Below are 12,870 nucleotides of genomic sequence, written 5' to 3' on the forward strand. Positions count from 1 at the left end.
TAAAAGTGATCTGGGAGGACAAGGGATTCCCAGTACCCCACACTGATCCAGGAGGCTGTGCAGACCTGCCCATGCCCAGGGATGAATGAAGAGAAGCTTTTGTTTGGGGCTTGCTGGCAATTCATTTGGATGGGAAGGGGGAGGGAAAATTGGCTACACATCTTTCCAGCACCTCCCCCTACTGCCGCCATCCATCACCTCCAGGGCTCAGCTTGGACGCTGCTTAGACTCACCACTGCTTAGGTTATGGCCACCTCCCCAAGAGATCTTGCACAGGGGTGCTCTCCCTGAGCAGGCACAACTCTCCTGGTTCCCCAAAGGCCCCAGGACAGGAGGAGTCCTGGCAATGTCAGTGTGGCAGGATGCTGGTGAATGCCTGCCTGGATGGGGCACACAGGTGCTCAGCCAAGACCAGACGGGTTGGTGCTACAGAGAAGATCGCGACGCTCTCTGGTTTTGACTTCCCAAGTCAGGCAGATCCTGTGGGTCTCTGGCAGCGAAGTGGGGCCCCAGTAGGTTCCCACACACGTGTCTGGCCCGAGGCACTGAGGTGAGGGTGCGCTTGCTTTACTGGCCATTGTAGGTTAAGAGAGCTGGCCATCCTGCCCACCACGGAAACTTTTGCGTTCTGAGAGGAGCTTGAAGATTTGCTGCTGCGAGAGTGGCTTGGCTGCGCTCACTTAAAATTCCAGTCTTGCTCCCGAGGGCTTTGGCCTCCATCTTCACCTTTAACAACCGAGGGCTGGTAGCGGCGGCTCCTTCCCTCTCCGCGACAGGTGTCGCTTCTGAGCGGGAGTTTTGGGCACAGAGAATGTAGACCCGGAGCACCCCCAGGCGTCTGAGCCCAACCTGGAGGGGCGTTTTGGCAGCGGGCACGGGGATGGCGGGAGCGGGGTGCGATGGGGTCAGGGAGGAACCAGCCTGCACGGCTTTTCGGGAGGAATCAGACCCCCTCTCTCTCCAGAGCAGCGCTTCCCCAAGTGCGGAACACATTTTTGTTCCAATCCTCTTTCGGAAGGGGCGTGTAGAGGCCGGGGCTGTGTGCGGAGAGGCGAGGATCCCGCTGCGTGTGAGCAAAATGCGGGCGTTCTCTGCGCTCCGCCCCGGGGACCCTGCCCTCCGCGCCCTTGGGGAGCCCGGGGCCGAACGCCTTCCCGGGTGGGAGAGGCAGCGGGCCCTGCCCGGGGTGCTCGCGGGCGGCTTTTCCCAGCCTCCCACTGGGCCCAGTTCGCCTGAGGCCCAGCTGCCCGCCCGGCCGTCGGGTCCCCGGGCGCGAGGGCGCCTCGACGGCTCCCCCTGCCGGAGCGCCCTGCCCCCCACCCTGCACCCGGCGGCTCAGGACTAGTCTCCCAACTTGTTCTCTGCTGTTAACTAGTCGCGCTGCCGGAACGATGGGATGGGGTTGCCACAGCAACCAGACTGGACGTCACAATCCGGGCATGTGTGCCGCCCCCCCGCTGTGCAGCCGTGCCGCCGGCGCTGCCGCCGCCACCCTCGGCAGGCTGCGGACTCCTACTGCGGGGCGCGGTGGGCGGAGCGGCCCCGGCTTTGCGGGAGCAGAGTGAAAACAGCCTAGAGGAAGGGGGTCGGGACAGGGGGTGGATTTGGGGGGGTGGGGGGCAGGCGGCCGCCATCTTCTCGCCGAGGCCGCCTCGCCCGCCGCGCGCACTAGTCCGGCAGCTCACGGGTTAAGGCTGGCACCGCGCCCGGCGGGAGGGGGGGCGCCCACCTCCCCTCCCCCCCGCGCCGGGCATGCGGGGCCCACTGGGCACCGAGGAGGAGCTGCCGCGGCTGTTTGCGGACGAGATGGAGAACGAGGACGAGATGTCAGGTGAGCTGGGTGCCGGCTGCGCCCGGGCCCGGGCGCCTTGGGGCCAGGGGACCGGTGGGGCCTGGGGGCCGGACCGCGCCGGCGTTGCTGGCGGCGCGCGGGAGGGGGCTGCTGTGCTGCGGGCTGCTCTCCCGCCCTGCTGGCGCCGCGCGGCCAAGGGCGCGGGGCTGGTGGAGCCCAGGGGCGCGGCGCGTGGGTGGCCAAGGGCGGGGTACAATTGGGGCCACTCGGGCCTCGCGAGCAGAGGACCACCGGTGGGGGGTGGGCTGCGCTGGGTGCCCCAGACGGGAAGGGGGTGCGGCGCCGCTGGGGTCAGCCTGCGTGCCCTTGAAGGGGGCGGGAATCAAGCTCGGCTCCAGGCGCCGGACACCCCGAGCTTTCACCCCGCACCTCGCGCCTCTTGCCTCCCGGGAGCTCGCGGGCCCTGGGCCCCGGCCCAACTCGGCCCCAGTGCGGGCTGGGTGGGGCCTGGAGCGGGGCTCCAAAGGCCATGCTTGGGGACCTGGCAAATGCCCTGGCTAGGTCGCTTCCTTTAGTGCCAACCAGGGCTCCGGCCTGGGGCTCGCCGGTTCCCCGGCCGCTGGGTGCTGTGACCGCTTCTCCTAAGCACTTTGCGGGCCGCGGGCGTCGTCCTGGGGCGCCTTGCCGCCGCCGTCTCCAGACCTCGATCTCTGGGGCAGTGGCGTTCCAGCCCACTCTGCTATGGCTAAGGGCCTGACGCCCTGGCCACCGCCCCTGCCCTTGCCGTCCCTCTCAGAATTCAGCATAAGCAGGGCTTGTGCGTCAGGGTAACCTTGCAGGATCATTCTTTAGTTAACTGCTCACCGTTTGTTTGGGACGGTTCCCCTCCTGGCACAGCTGGGCAGGGCCTCACTCTGTCAACCAGCCTCCCTCCCTCCCTTCTGGGGGACTGTTACTTCTTAGCGTCCTGCACCAAGTCTCTGGCCCCTGCTGGGCTCCCAAGAGACTTGTGGGAGGTCCAGGGGCCCTCCCTGGCCCAGCAGTGTGCTGTCTGCCCCAGGAGTGCCTTTCCCTGGGGGGAAGGGTATTCCACAAATTGGCACCCCAACTCCTATGTGTAGGAGGTGAGAGGAGGGGACCCAGCAGGCAGCAGCTGCCCGGCTGTTCTGTGTCTTCCTACTGAGGGGATTCCCACCAGGTGGCCATGCCACCCCCTCCCCACTTGTTTGCTTGCTTTGGCACTGTGGCTGGGGTCTCTCCAGGAGCCTGGCCTCACCCCACCCTTCAGACAGTCTGGCCAACTTTGCAAAGTGCCTGCTGGGGTGAGAGCAGTGGGGCGAGGTGGCCCACATGGGCGGGGTCACTTGGACAATAGTTGGACTGTTACATCTGGGTCCAGGGAACTAGACCCATTTTCTGGAAGGGAACACAGAGGCCCAGCACAGGTGTGGAAACCATGGCTGTTTTCTACCCAGGAGGCTGGCTCATTGGTGAGCCGTTCACAGGCTTCCTCAGTAAGTGGTTCTTGGTGGTGCTCTGGGCGTGGCCCCTTTGTGGCACTGATAGGGGCAGTGGACAGCTGGACATGCATTAATAGGTTCATTTCCAGGACTTCACCACCCCTCTGATGGTGTCCCCTGTCTCTCACTGCCGAATCCTCCGCCATTCCTTGGTTGTGTCAGGGTGTGGAGCATGGGGGGTGGGGTGGGGAGGAGCCCCGGGAAGTGCCCTCAGGCTGGTGGGCACCCAACTCACTCTGGGCTCACTCAGTCACCTGCCCACCACTTACCCTCCCTCTGCCTCCTCCTTGCATCCATTGCTCCAGGGGAGGGGTGGGGGTGGTCCCCAGAGCCTCTAGGAGCTCCCCCAAAGCCCTACAGCGGAGCGGTCCTGCTTTGGCCCTGGTGGCCTGGGGACTGCAGCCCCTCCTTCAGCAAGACCATATGCTCTACCTCTGGAGCATGTCCTGAGCCTCCCCAAGCTCCCAGCTCCTCTCCGTGTCCCCAGTTCAAGCCACTGTCCCCTCCCGCTGGTCCACTCCAGAGCTTCCTACCCAGTCCTCACTGACCACCTGCCAGGGTGACACCATCAGAGCCCACTCCCCACAGCTTGGATCGCTTGTGAAGCCCCTATTCTGTTCCACCCCCACACTCCCCCTGTTCACATTCTGCAGTCTCATTGGCCTCGCTGCTTCTGGAGCCCCCCTAAATTCCACCCTGCCCTTGAACCCTGGCCGTGACCTCTGCCTGACCTGCTCTTTCCTCTGCCTCCATCCTGTCATTTAGGTCCAGCTCAGTGTCACCACTGGGAGGCCCTCCTTGACCTCTGGGCTCAAGTGAGGCCTCACCCCTGTTGCACTCAGACCCATTTTCATGCTTTAATTTCTTGGCAGCACTTTCTACTCCCTGAAAGACCGTCACCAGCTTACTTCTGTGTCAGTGGGCTCCCTCTGGAGTGTGACTCCCTTGGTCACCAGCCGTGCCCAGCACCTGGCACTGTGGGTGCTCAAGAGATGATTGTGGTCTCAGTGTTTGAGGATTGGGAGTCCCTAGGTCACCCCTGGCTCCCGGACGCAGTGACAGCCTCAGCCCAGGCCTTGGTCTCTCCTGAGGTGACCTCAGCGGACCCTCTAGCCCTCCATTACAGCCGTTCTGCAGCCCTTAGCCTGAGCCCGTGTCCGTGGCCCGCGTGGACCTAGAGCCAGCGGGTTCTAAAACACCACAGTTTGTGGCTGGAGCAGTTAGTGTGTTGGGCGCTGGCGTGATTTTTGGATCTGTAGCAGTTGGACTTGTTACTTGCCAACTTCACTTTCTTTTCACTCTGCCCGTCTCCCACCTCCCCCTCAGCACTGTTCTTGCTTCCCACGCAGGACTTTGCCCGACCAGCTCTCTGGTGTAGAGGCAGGTGGGTGAGCCTGCTTCCAGGAGGAGGGCAGGGTCGATACCTGCCTTCGGCTCATGGACTGGCCGCTGCCAAATTTTCCTGGGGGTTCGGAAGGGTAGGCCCGTGAGCGCTTGGGTCAGATGGGTCCTGGCGGTTTTGCTTGGTAGCTGCCTGACCTGGGAAGCCCCCCCAGCGCCTCGGGTTCAGTGTCCCCACTTGCGAAATGGGGCTATAGCACCAGCTACGTCACAGAGGGTTATTATGAGGACAGGCGAGACGGAGGATATGGAACATTTAGGTCACAGTGCCCAGCACATAATAGGTGCCCAAGAAACTGTGACTGTTACAATTAGCACCATCCAAGGGGGGTAGTTTGCTTGCCTTCCCCAAGGAAATGCTTCCGAGACTTACACCCTCGTCCAGTAAGCTGGGGGACTTGGGAGACTGGCCTGGAGAAGGGCTGGGACTGTGAGACCCGTGGTGGGGCGGGAGGGAGGGAGGGTGGGGCGGGAGGGAGGGCAGGAGGGAGGGTGGGGCGCGGCACCTGGCCTTTTCCTCAGAAGTTCCCTGCCTGGTTTACCAGCCCTTCCTCACTCACACACAGCCAAGGGTGGGTTTCCCAGAACTGGTGAGTCCAGCCTCTCCCCTGGCCGGGCAGTGTGACCACGTTGGCCTCAGAGACCCCTGATGGCCTGTGCCCCCCACACGCAGAGGACTGGCCCCAGCCACATGAGCATCTTACTCTTCCTTGAGCTGAGGAAGGAGTGATAGACATGATTCCCAAGGCCCATGCCTTCTTAGCTCGCCCCTCCTTCCTGTTGGGGAAGCTGGGTTTGAGGGGCTCTCAGGGAGCCTGATCGTATTTAATACTCTGCTGGGAGGAGAGGGGCAAAGTGACCAGCACAGTTTGCCCAGTGGCTTGGCCTGGGGGAGAGTCACCTCACTTTACATTGATCAGAGACTAAGATCCGTCTATCATTTCATCAGTTGATTCCATCATTGACCCACTTATTAATCCACCCACCCACATATCCACCCTCCCACCAAACATCTACCCATCCAACCATAAACCCAACCAACCATCCTCTCACCACCCAGCAGCCATCCATCCAACCCATTCACCATTCATCTGTCCATCCGTCCATCCACCCACCCATTATCCATTATACATCCATCCATCCATCCATCCATCCATCCATCCATCCATCCATACGTCCATCCACCCACCCACCCAACATAGATTTCTGGAGCATCTTCTCTGAGCCAGGTACTAAACACCGTGTGTGGCGGATAACTTTCTGGGGCTTTTGCAGGTAACTTTTGAGACTTTCTGCTTTATCTTTTTTCCTCTGTCCTTATTTACCTCTCTCTGTCTCTTTCTTTCACTCCGTCCCAATATGTCTCATAATCTGCCTGCCTGTTTTCCCCAAGGCCTTGCCTCTGCTTCTCTCTTTCTGGCTGTCCCTCTGTTTCCCTTTTTTGTCCCTGCCTCTCCCTGGCCCTCCTAGTGTGTCACCATCTCCTCACTTCTTGCCTCTCGTTCCTCCTCCTCCTCCCTACCAGTTCTCTGGGTTTGAATGGGGGCCTCTCCTTGCCTGACCTGGGTCCCCATCTTTCCCCAGCTTCACTCCCCACCCAGTCCCTTAGGGTAAAAGCCACACCTCTTCTACCTCCCTTCTCCTGCCGCCCGCCTGCCCTGAGTGCTCAGGGCTGATGCTTTCTTTGATGAGACGCCAATGAGGTGATGTCTGGGTTTTGTTAAATGTCATAAATTCATTATTAATTCTCTCTTGGGTGGGAGTACTGCCCCCCATTTTCAGCAGGGCACCTGTGATGTGGGGGGGCACTCCAAGGTCTGGTGGGAACCTTAGTCTTGGCACCCCCTCCTTGGCCAGCCTTAGGGTGGCCCTGAGAACTCCTGGCCCAGCAGTGCCTGAACCAGAGACCCTCACCTTCTGCCACTGAGCCCTTCTTATCTTCTGCCACCGACCCCTTTGCTACCTGCCATCCGCATCCTCTTGGGGCCTCCCTAGACTCTGCCTGCCATTACCAAGCATCTACTGGGCGTCATGTTGGTACTTTTCACTCCCAGATTCAAGAGCTCCATTACCTGTGAGAAAGGCAGTATCAGGCCCATCTTAAGGATGAAGTGGGCTCGGGGGAGTGACCATGCTGGGGAGGGTTGTGGGCTGAAGCCTGCGCCCCCCCAGCCACCCAGTGGTCTTGTGCTTGGTGCTGGGCTCGGGTGGGGAATGGAAGAAGCCCCTCTCCCCAGTCCCAGAGAGAGGGGAGAGAAGATGGTGGACACTGAACTGCGTCCCCATCGCTGGCAGGTTTGCTGGTCTCTCTGGCCCCGGGCTCAAATCCTTTGACCACTCCAAATTAGATGACCTAACTTTTCTCTCCACAACCGTGTTTGTCTTTTACTCTGATGACTTTGTGTTTTCAAAGCTCCCTGGGGGGCTGCATTCTTGCCCAAGGCCCTATGGGCTGGGCTCTGCTGCTGCCCCTCCCAGAGGAGCGAGGAGGAGCTGGGCAGAGCATAACCTATGGGGTAAGCATGGGGACGCATGGTGGACGAGCCCTGATGTCCCTGAGGGACCCCGTATGACCTCGCAGACCAGGGGCTGGCCTGAGTCACCTCAGGGTTCCCAGGGCACGGCCCTGAGCTTGGCACGTAGGCCATGCTGTTTAAGTTTAAATACTGCAGTAAATGTGGGGAAAGTCTGAATTCTGGGAGAGTCCTATGCCCAGAGGGAGGGGCAGCAGCGGGGACCACTTGTGCTGGAAGCCACCTGCCTAAGGTCCATCCTGGCTCTACCACCCGCCAGCTGTGAAACTGAGATGTGGGCAAGTGAGGAGATCCTCCGAGCCTCAGTTTCCTCATCTGTACCTGGGATAACAGTAGTACTACCTCCCAGGTCGCTGTATGACTTCACATAAATCCACATACGCTACCTGCTTTGCACATTGCAAGTAGTACATAGGAACTTCCACTGTTATAATGTGTTACCCTGAGAAGGGCCCACCCAGCTCGCCTGGGCTGCAGCCTGCAGGACTTAGGGTGCCCTGGGCTGCAGCCTGTGCAGGGAGGTGGCAAGGGGCTGGGGGTGAATTTAGGAAAACATAGTACCTCTCTTTGCCCCTGCAAACGCTGTCCCCACTGGTCCCCCTGCCTGTCTCCCCCTTCCATTTGCCTCCGCCGCAGGCCTGCTCTGACCTGGGGGCCCAGCAGGTAGCAGAGATAACAAGGCTAATGGGTCCTAATTATAGCTTGTCTTAGATCGATGGAGCCTTGACTGGACGGGCAGGCTGGTGTGGCAGGGCAGGCTACCAGCTGGCCAGAGGGCTGCAGGGCAGCCAGGAGGGGCCAGGACCTGGCAGGGCAAGGAGTCCTGAGGACCCTTCTTCCTGGGACACTCACCCCAGGGTGGGCAGGTCCCCCCTTACCACTGGCTGTGTGCTCTGAGGAAGGGGGCACAGGGCCAGAGCTCAGGAGGGGTGATGGGCCTGGGAAGGGTTGCTCGGATGTGACTCCCCAGGTCTGGTTTTCAAAGGCTCAGGGCCCAGTGCTGAAGAGGGGGAGAGGCTGAGTGGGAATCAAGAGTGTGGGGGGGCCGTGTCACAGAAAGTCAGCCCTGGGGTGTCCTCAGGACCACCAGAAGCGGAGGGAAGAGAAAGCGCCTTTCAGTTGGGGGTGGGCAGGTGGGGTCCCCGTCCTTGTGTGCCAGCCCTGGGAACGTTCCTGGAGGAGGGGTTTCATCAGGCAGATGGTTCTGGGCCTGAGGTCTTCAGGAATGGAGGGCGGGGTCTGCTTGTGGGCAGAGGGTTTGGGGCCTTATCCTCTGAGGCTCTTCTGGGTGTGGATTAGGGTTAGAGCATTCCCCCCTCCTCCCAGGCAGGGTGGGCACAGCTCAGGCAGGTGACAGGCGTACTTCTAGAACCTCCTGCAGCCACCTGTGCATCTCTCTGTGTGTTCTGCTGGTCACCGAGTGACCGTGTGCTGGCCTGACCTTCCCAGTCTGGGGACTGCCCTGCAGAGGGGGACAGGTTCATGGGCAGGAGGCAGGAGGTAGGATGGTGAGGCCCCCTCGCGATTGCATCAGCCCAAGCCTGTTACATAACTGGTGCTGGGCATTCCCCGGGCACGGGCGCGGGGGCGGTCTTCCTGCAGCAGAGGAGGAGGGGGGGGGCCTGGGGGTTTGGGCAGGTGTGGACGGGCATCCGATCCCCAGCCTGGCTCCCCACCACCCCCATCACTGCCCCCCAGCCCCTCCACTCCAGGACAACTCTGGGGGTCCATGGGCACGTTTTCAACTGCCCCCCCAAATTCCTGCCCCTCCCATGTCAGGGTTCAGGGGCACAGGACAGGGTCATCTGTGCAGCCTCAGCCTGGCTTCACTTAGGTGAGGTCTGTCCACATCAACCCAGCCTTGGGCCCATCCTTACTGCCCGCCCCTGTGTGCCATAGCTCTAGCCAAGGCCCCAGCAGCTGTGCCTTCCACGTGGTCCTGACCTTAGCAGTGCCCCGCTCTGCTGGTCAGAACCACCGAGCGGGCCCCCAGGGACGGCCAGCACTCAGTCCTCTCTCAGGCAACTGTCCCCTGGGCAGATGCCCGTCCTACCTGGAGTCAGCTTCTCTCCAAGTCTATCTGCCTAGCAGGATGGGGAGTGGGCTCTTGGGGGGCTGCACAAGACAGGGAGGGCACTTGCTCCCTGGGAGGGGAGGCCACAGGCTCCTGGCCACCCTGGAGGGTTCCCCAGTGCAGAGGAGTGTCCAGACAGTGGTGTAGCCCCACCTTCCCCTGGTAGGGGGTGGTATGTGTGGGGACTGGCCCTATGGGGACTTGGGTGTGGGAGGGGCATCCACGGGGCCACCAGATCACCAGCGCTTTCTAGCTGTACTCAGAGTGTGGCAATGGGAGCCATGAGACCCAGGGTGGGACTGAGGGAAGGGCAGGGGGTCCCAGACAGGTGGGGAGTGACCTGTGGGGAGACCAGGGGGCTGGATGTTGGTGTGCCTTGGGTGTGCACACTTGTGTCCCAGCATCTGTGGTGTGTGGGTCTGACACATTCAACAACCACTGTGGTAAAAGGCTTCCTGGGTGGGAGTGGGTGCCCTGTCTCTTTAAACTTGATTCACTGGGACGCCCTGCTCTCTTCCTAGATAAAGTCTCCTGATGGCCCTGGGACTTCTCACCCTTCTCAGGGTCTGGGGCGGGGGTAGCCCCACAGTGGGGGGGAATAACTCCCCATTATGTCCACGCAAAACCTGGTTGGCTCTCCTCTTTTCCCTCTGGGCACATGTAGGGAAGTGAGGGGGGTGGGGTGGGACAAGCTGGCTGTCACACTATGGGAGATGGGGGTGGCTGGCTTGGAGCGCCAGCTCTCTCATGGGCCCCTTTTGGGGACTCTTTGGAGGTTCAGCTGTTCCTTCCGGAAGCTTCCTTTGCCCTTGAGGACGGATGTAACTCCACTCTGGGTGGTTTGTTGTTTCAGCGTCTCCTTTGTCTTCTTGCTGTGTTTGCCCCCAAGAGGACCCACCCTACTCTCCCCTCTGACCCACATGTGGTCCCCAGTAACGTAGGGCTCTCTTCCCATTCTCATCCTGATTTCTTGAGCACTTGCTCCCTGGGTGGGAAGGCCACAGGCCCATGGCCACCCTGGAGGGGACCCCAAGGAAGGGGCCACATGTGAGGCCCCCTCCCCTTTGTGGGGTGGCAAGATGCTGACAGCCAGCTGCTTCTTCCGTGACATGCCACCTCACACACCTGCTCTGCTCCCCTCTCGGCATTTGAAACTCAGGAAGGAGTGAGGAGGTTCAGGAATGGTGGGCAGCGTTTCTGTGGCATTTCACATCTTCCTGGGTGCCCAGCTGGAGTGTTTGTCATCCTGTGCCTGTGCCTCTGGGTGTGTGACTGGGGCTGCGTGTGTGTGTGTGTGTGTGTGTGTGTGGAAGGTGTGTGTGTTCCTGTGTGAGTGTGACGGGTGTGTGTACCTGTGTGGATGTAACGTGTGTGTTTACCTGTTTAGGTGTGACTGGGGGTGTGTGTGTACCTGTGTGGGTGTGACTGGGTGTGTATGTGCCTGTGTGGGTGTGGCTGGTGTGTGTATACCTGTGTGGGTGTGACTGGGGGTGTGTGTGTACCTGTGTGGGTGTGACTGGGTGTGTGTGCCTGTGTGGGTGTGGCTGAGTGTGTATGTGCCTGTGTGGGTGTGACTGGGTGTGTGTGTACCTGTGTGGGTGTGACTGGGGTATGTGTGTGCCTGTGTGGGTGTGGCTGGGTGTGTGTGCCTGTGTGGGTGTGGCTGAGTGTGTATGTGCCTGTGTGGGTGTGACTGGGTGTGTGTGTACCTGTGTGGGTGTGACTGGGGTATGTGTGTGCCTGTGTGGGTGTGGCTGGGTGTGTGTGCCTGTGTGGGTGTGGCTGGTGTGTGTGCCTGTGTGGGTGTGGCTGGGTGTGTGTGCCTGTGTGGGTGTGGCTGGGTGTGTGTGCGTGTGTGGGTGTGGCTGAGTGTGTATGTGCCTGTGTGGGTGTGACTGGGTGTCTGTGCCTGTGTGGGTGTGACTGGGTGTGTGTGCGTGTGTGGGTGTGGCTGAGTGTGTATGTGCCTGTGTGGGTGTGACTGGGTGTGTGTGCCTGTGTGGGTGTGACTGGGTGTGTGTGTGTATGTGGGTGTGGCTGAGTGTGTATGTGCCTGTGTAGGTGTGACTGGGTGTATGTGCCTGTGTGGCTGCATGTACAGGATGGAGCGGGAGAGGCTGTGTGGTCTTTGATTCCCCATTAAGGGGGTCCTGGCATCCTTTTTGTTGGTCTCTCCTCCAAATCCCCAGTCACTTACTGTTCAGCTCCCTGCGGTTCTGAGGTGTGTGACCTGTGTGCCCTTGTCATCATGCATTCATGAGTTTCCTCCCGGCCACACCGTGGGCTCTGGAGGGCAGAGATGGGTCTGGGCCCTTCCTGGGCTAGCTGGCGATGGCTTTGTGATCCCATGGGGCTGTCATCTTCTGGGGGAGCCATGTCAACAAGGCCTCCTAATAGTCTCTCACTTTGGCTGAGCACGTTTCCTGAGCACTGTCCTACCAGGGTGGGTGGTAGTAACACCCCATTTTACAGATGAGGAAAGGAGAGGTCCAGAGGTGAGGGATGAGACACAGCCCACCGGAGCTGGGATTCCGCTCACTGAGTCTATGGGTTGGCTTTGAGGGGTTGGGAGGAGGCTGGGCAGGGGAACCATCCAGAGTGAAAAGGAGTGGTGGGAGGGCTGGGGATTAAAAGTGGGGGCAGGAAAGGTGAGGGCGGGGGTGGGGAGGCAGGATGGCTGACCTGGCAGGGTTGGATGGCAGAGGAACTGGCTGTCCCAGCAGCCCCGTCTCTCACTCTGCGTCTCTGGGAGGGGGTCTCCCCTGGGGGACGTGGCAGAGTAACCACTTCCCCTTCTGATTCCTCCAGAAGAAGAAGATGGTGGCCTTGAAGGCTTCGATGACTTTTTCCCTGAGGAGCCCGTGAGCCTTCCCAAGAAGAAGAAATCCAAGAAGCTCAAGGAGAACAGGTCCAAAGGGAAGCGGAAGAAGAAAGAGGTGTGTGGGGCTGGGGCGGGGCCTCGCCGAGTGCTCCCGGGGCCTGCAGAGCAAGACCTGGCCTCCGGGTCCCTCCAGGGTGGGGGTCCTGAGACCCGAGTGAGTGAGAACCACGGTGCTGAGCTGTGTGTACAAACACCCTTCCAAGATGGGTCTCAAGTGTCCTGTTTCCTTGAGCAGAATGTTTAAGGGTCATTTGTCCTTCTATCAGTCGTGGCTGTCGTGAACCATGACAACTGGGGTCCCCAGCGTACCCCTTCACTGGAGGACCCATGTTCCTGCTGGCACTGTGTCCACCGTCTCCTGTCCACTCCTGTCCCCTCTTTGGCAGGCCTGTGTCTCTCTGGTTTGCTGCTTCCAATCTGTTGTGAGTTGGAATTCTGATGAAAACGATAAAAGTGGGAGAAAACAGGTCCCAGTGGGGGATGGGTCACTTCCAATGGATAACGGGCGTGAGCTCTGTGGCCTCACTTCCAGAATGCTCCCAGGCAGACTCACTGTATTCTCCAATCAACCTTGGGAGTCGGTGGGGCGGGATGATGAGCACACCGGGCAGGTGGGTAAACTGAGGCTGACATGCAATTGGAGGGGGCGGGACAATAGTAGGATAACG

General features: G+C 60.5%; 1 protein-coding gene across 3 annotated transcripts in view; it reads left to right on the forward strand.

Annotated features, from left to right (window-relative positions):
• Positions 1-1,444: 1,444 nt before the first annotated feature.
• The window catches only part of CHD5 (chromodomain helicase DNA binding protein 5), a 61,918-nt gene continuing 50,492 nt past the window's right edge, over positions 1,445-12,870 (forward strand). For all 3 annotated transcript variants that reach the window (XM_019746694.2, XM_019746695.2, XM_074334185.1), the window contains exons 1-2: positions 1,445-1,831; positions 12,130-12,257. In XM_019746694.2, coding sequence (XP_019602253.1) covers positions 1,753-1,831; positions 12,130-12,257 — 207 coding nt within the window. In that variant the 5' untranslated portion in view covers positions 1,445-1,752. The remainder of the gene's footprint in view (positions 1,832-12,129; positions 12,258-12,870) is intronic.

Source organism: Rhinolophus sinicus, linkage group LG06 (genome assembly GCF_036562045.2).
Source record: "Rhinolophus sinicus isolate RSC01 linkage group LG06, ASM3656204v1, whole genome shotgun sequence".
Classification (NCBI taxonomy): Eukaryota; Metazoa; Chordata; class Mammalia; order Chiroptera; family Rhinolophidae; genus Rhinolophus; species Rhinolophus sinicus.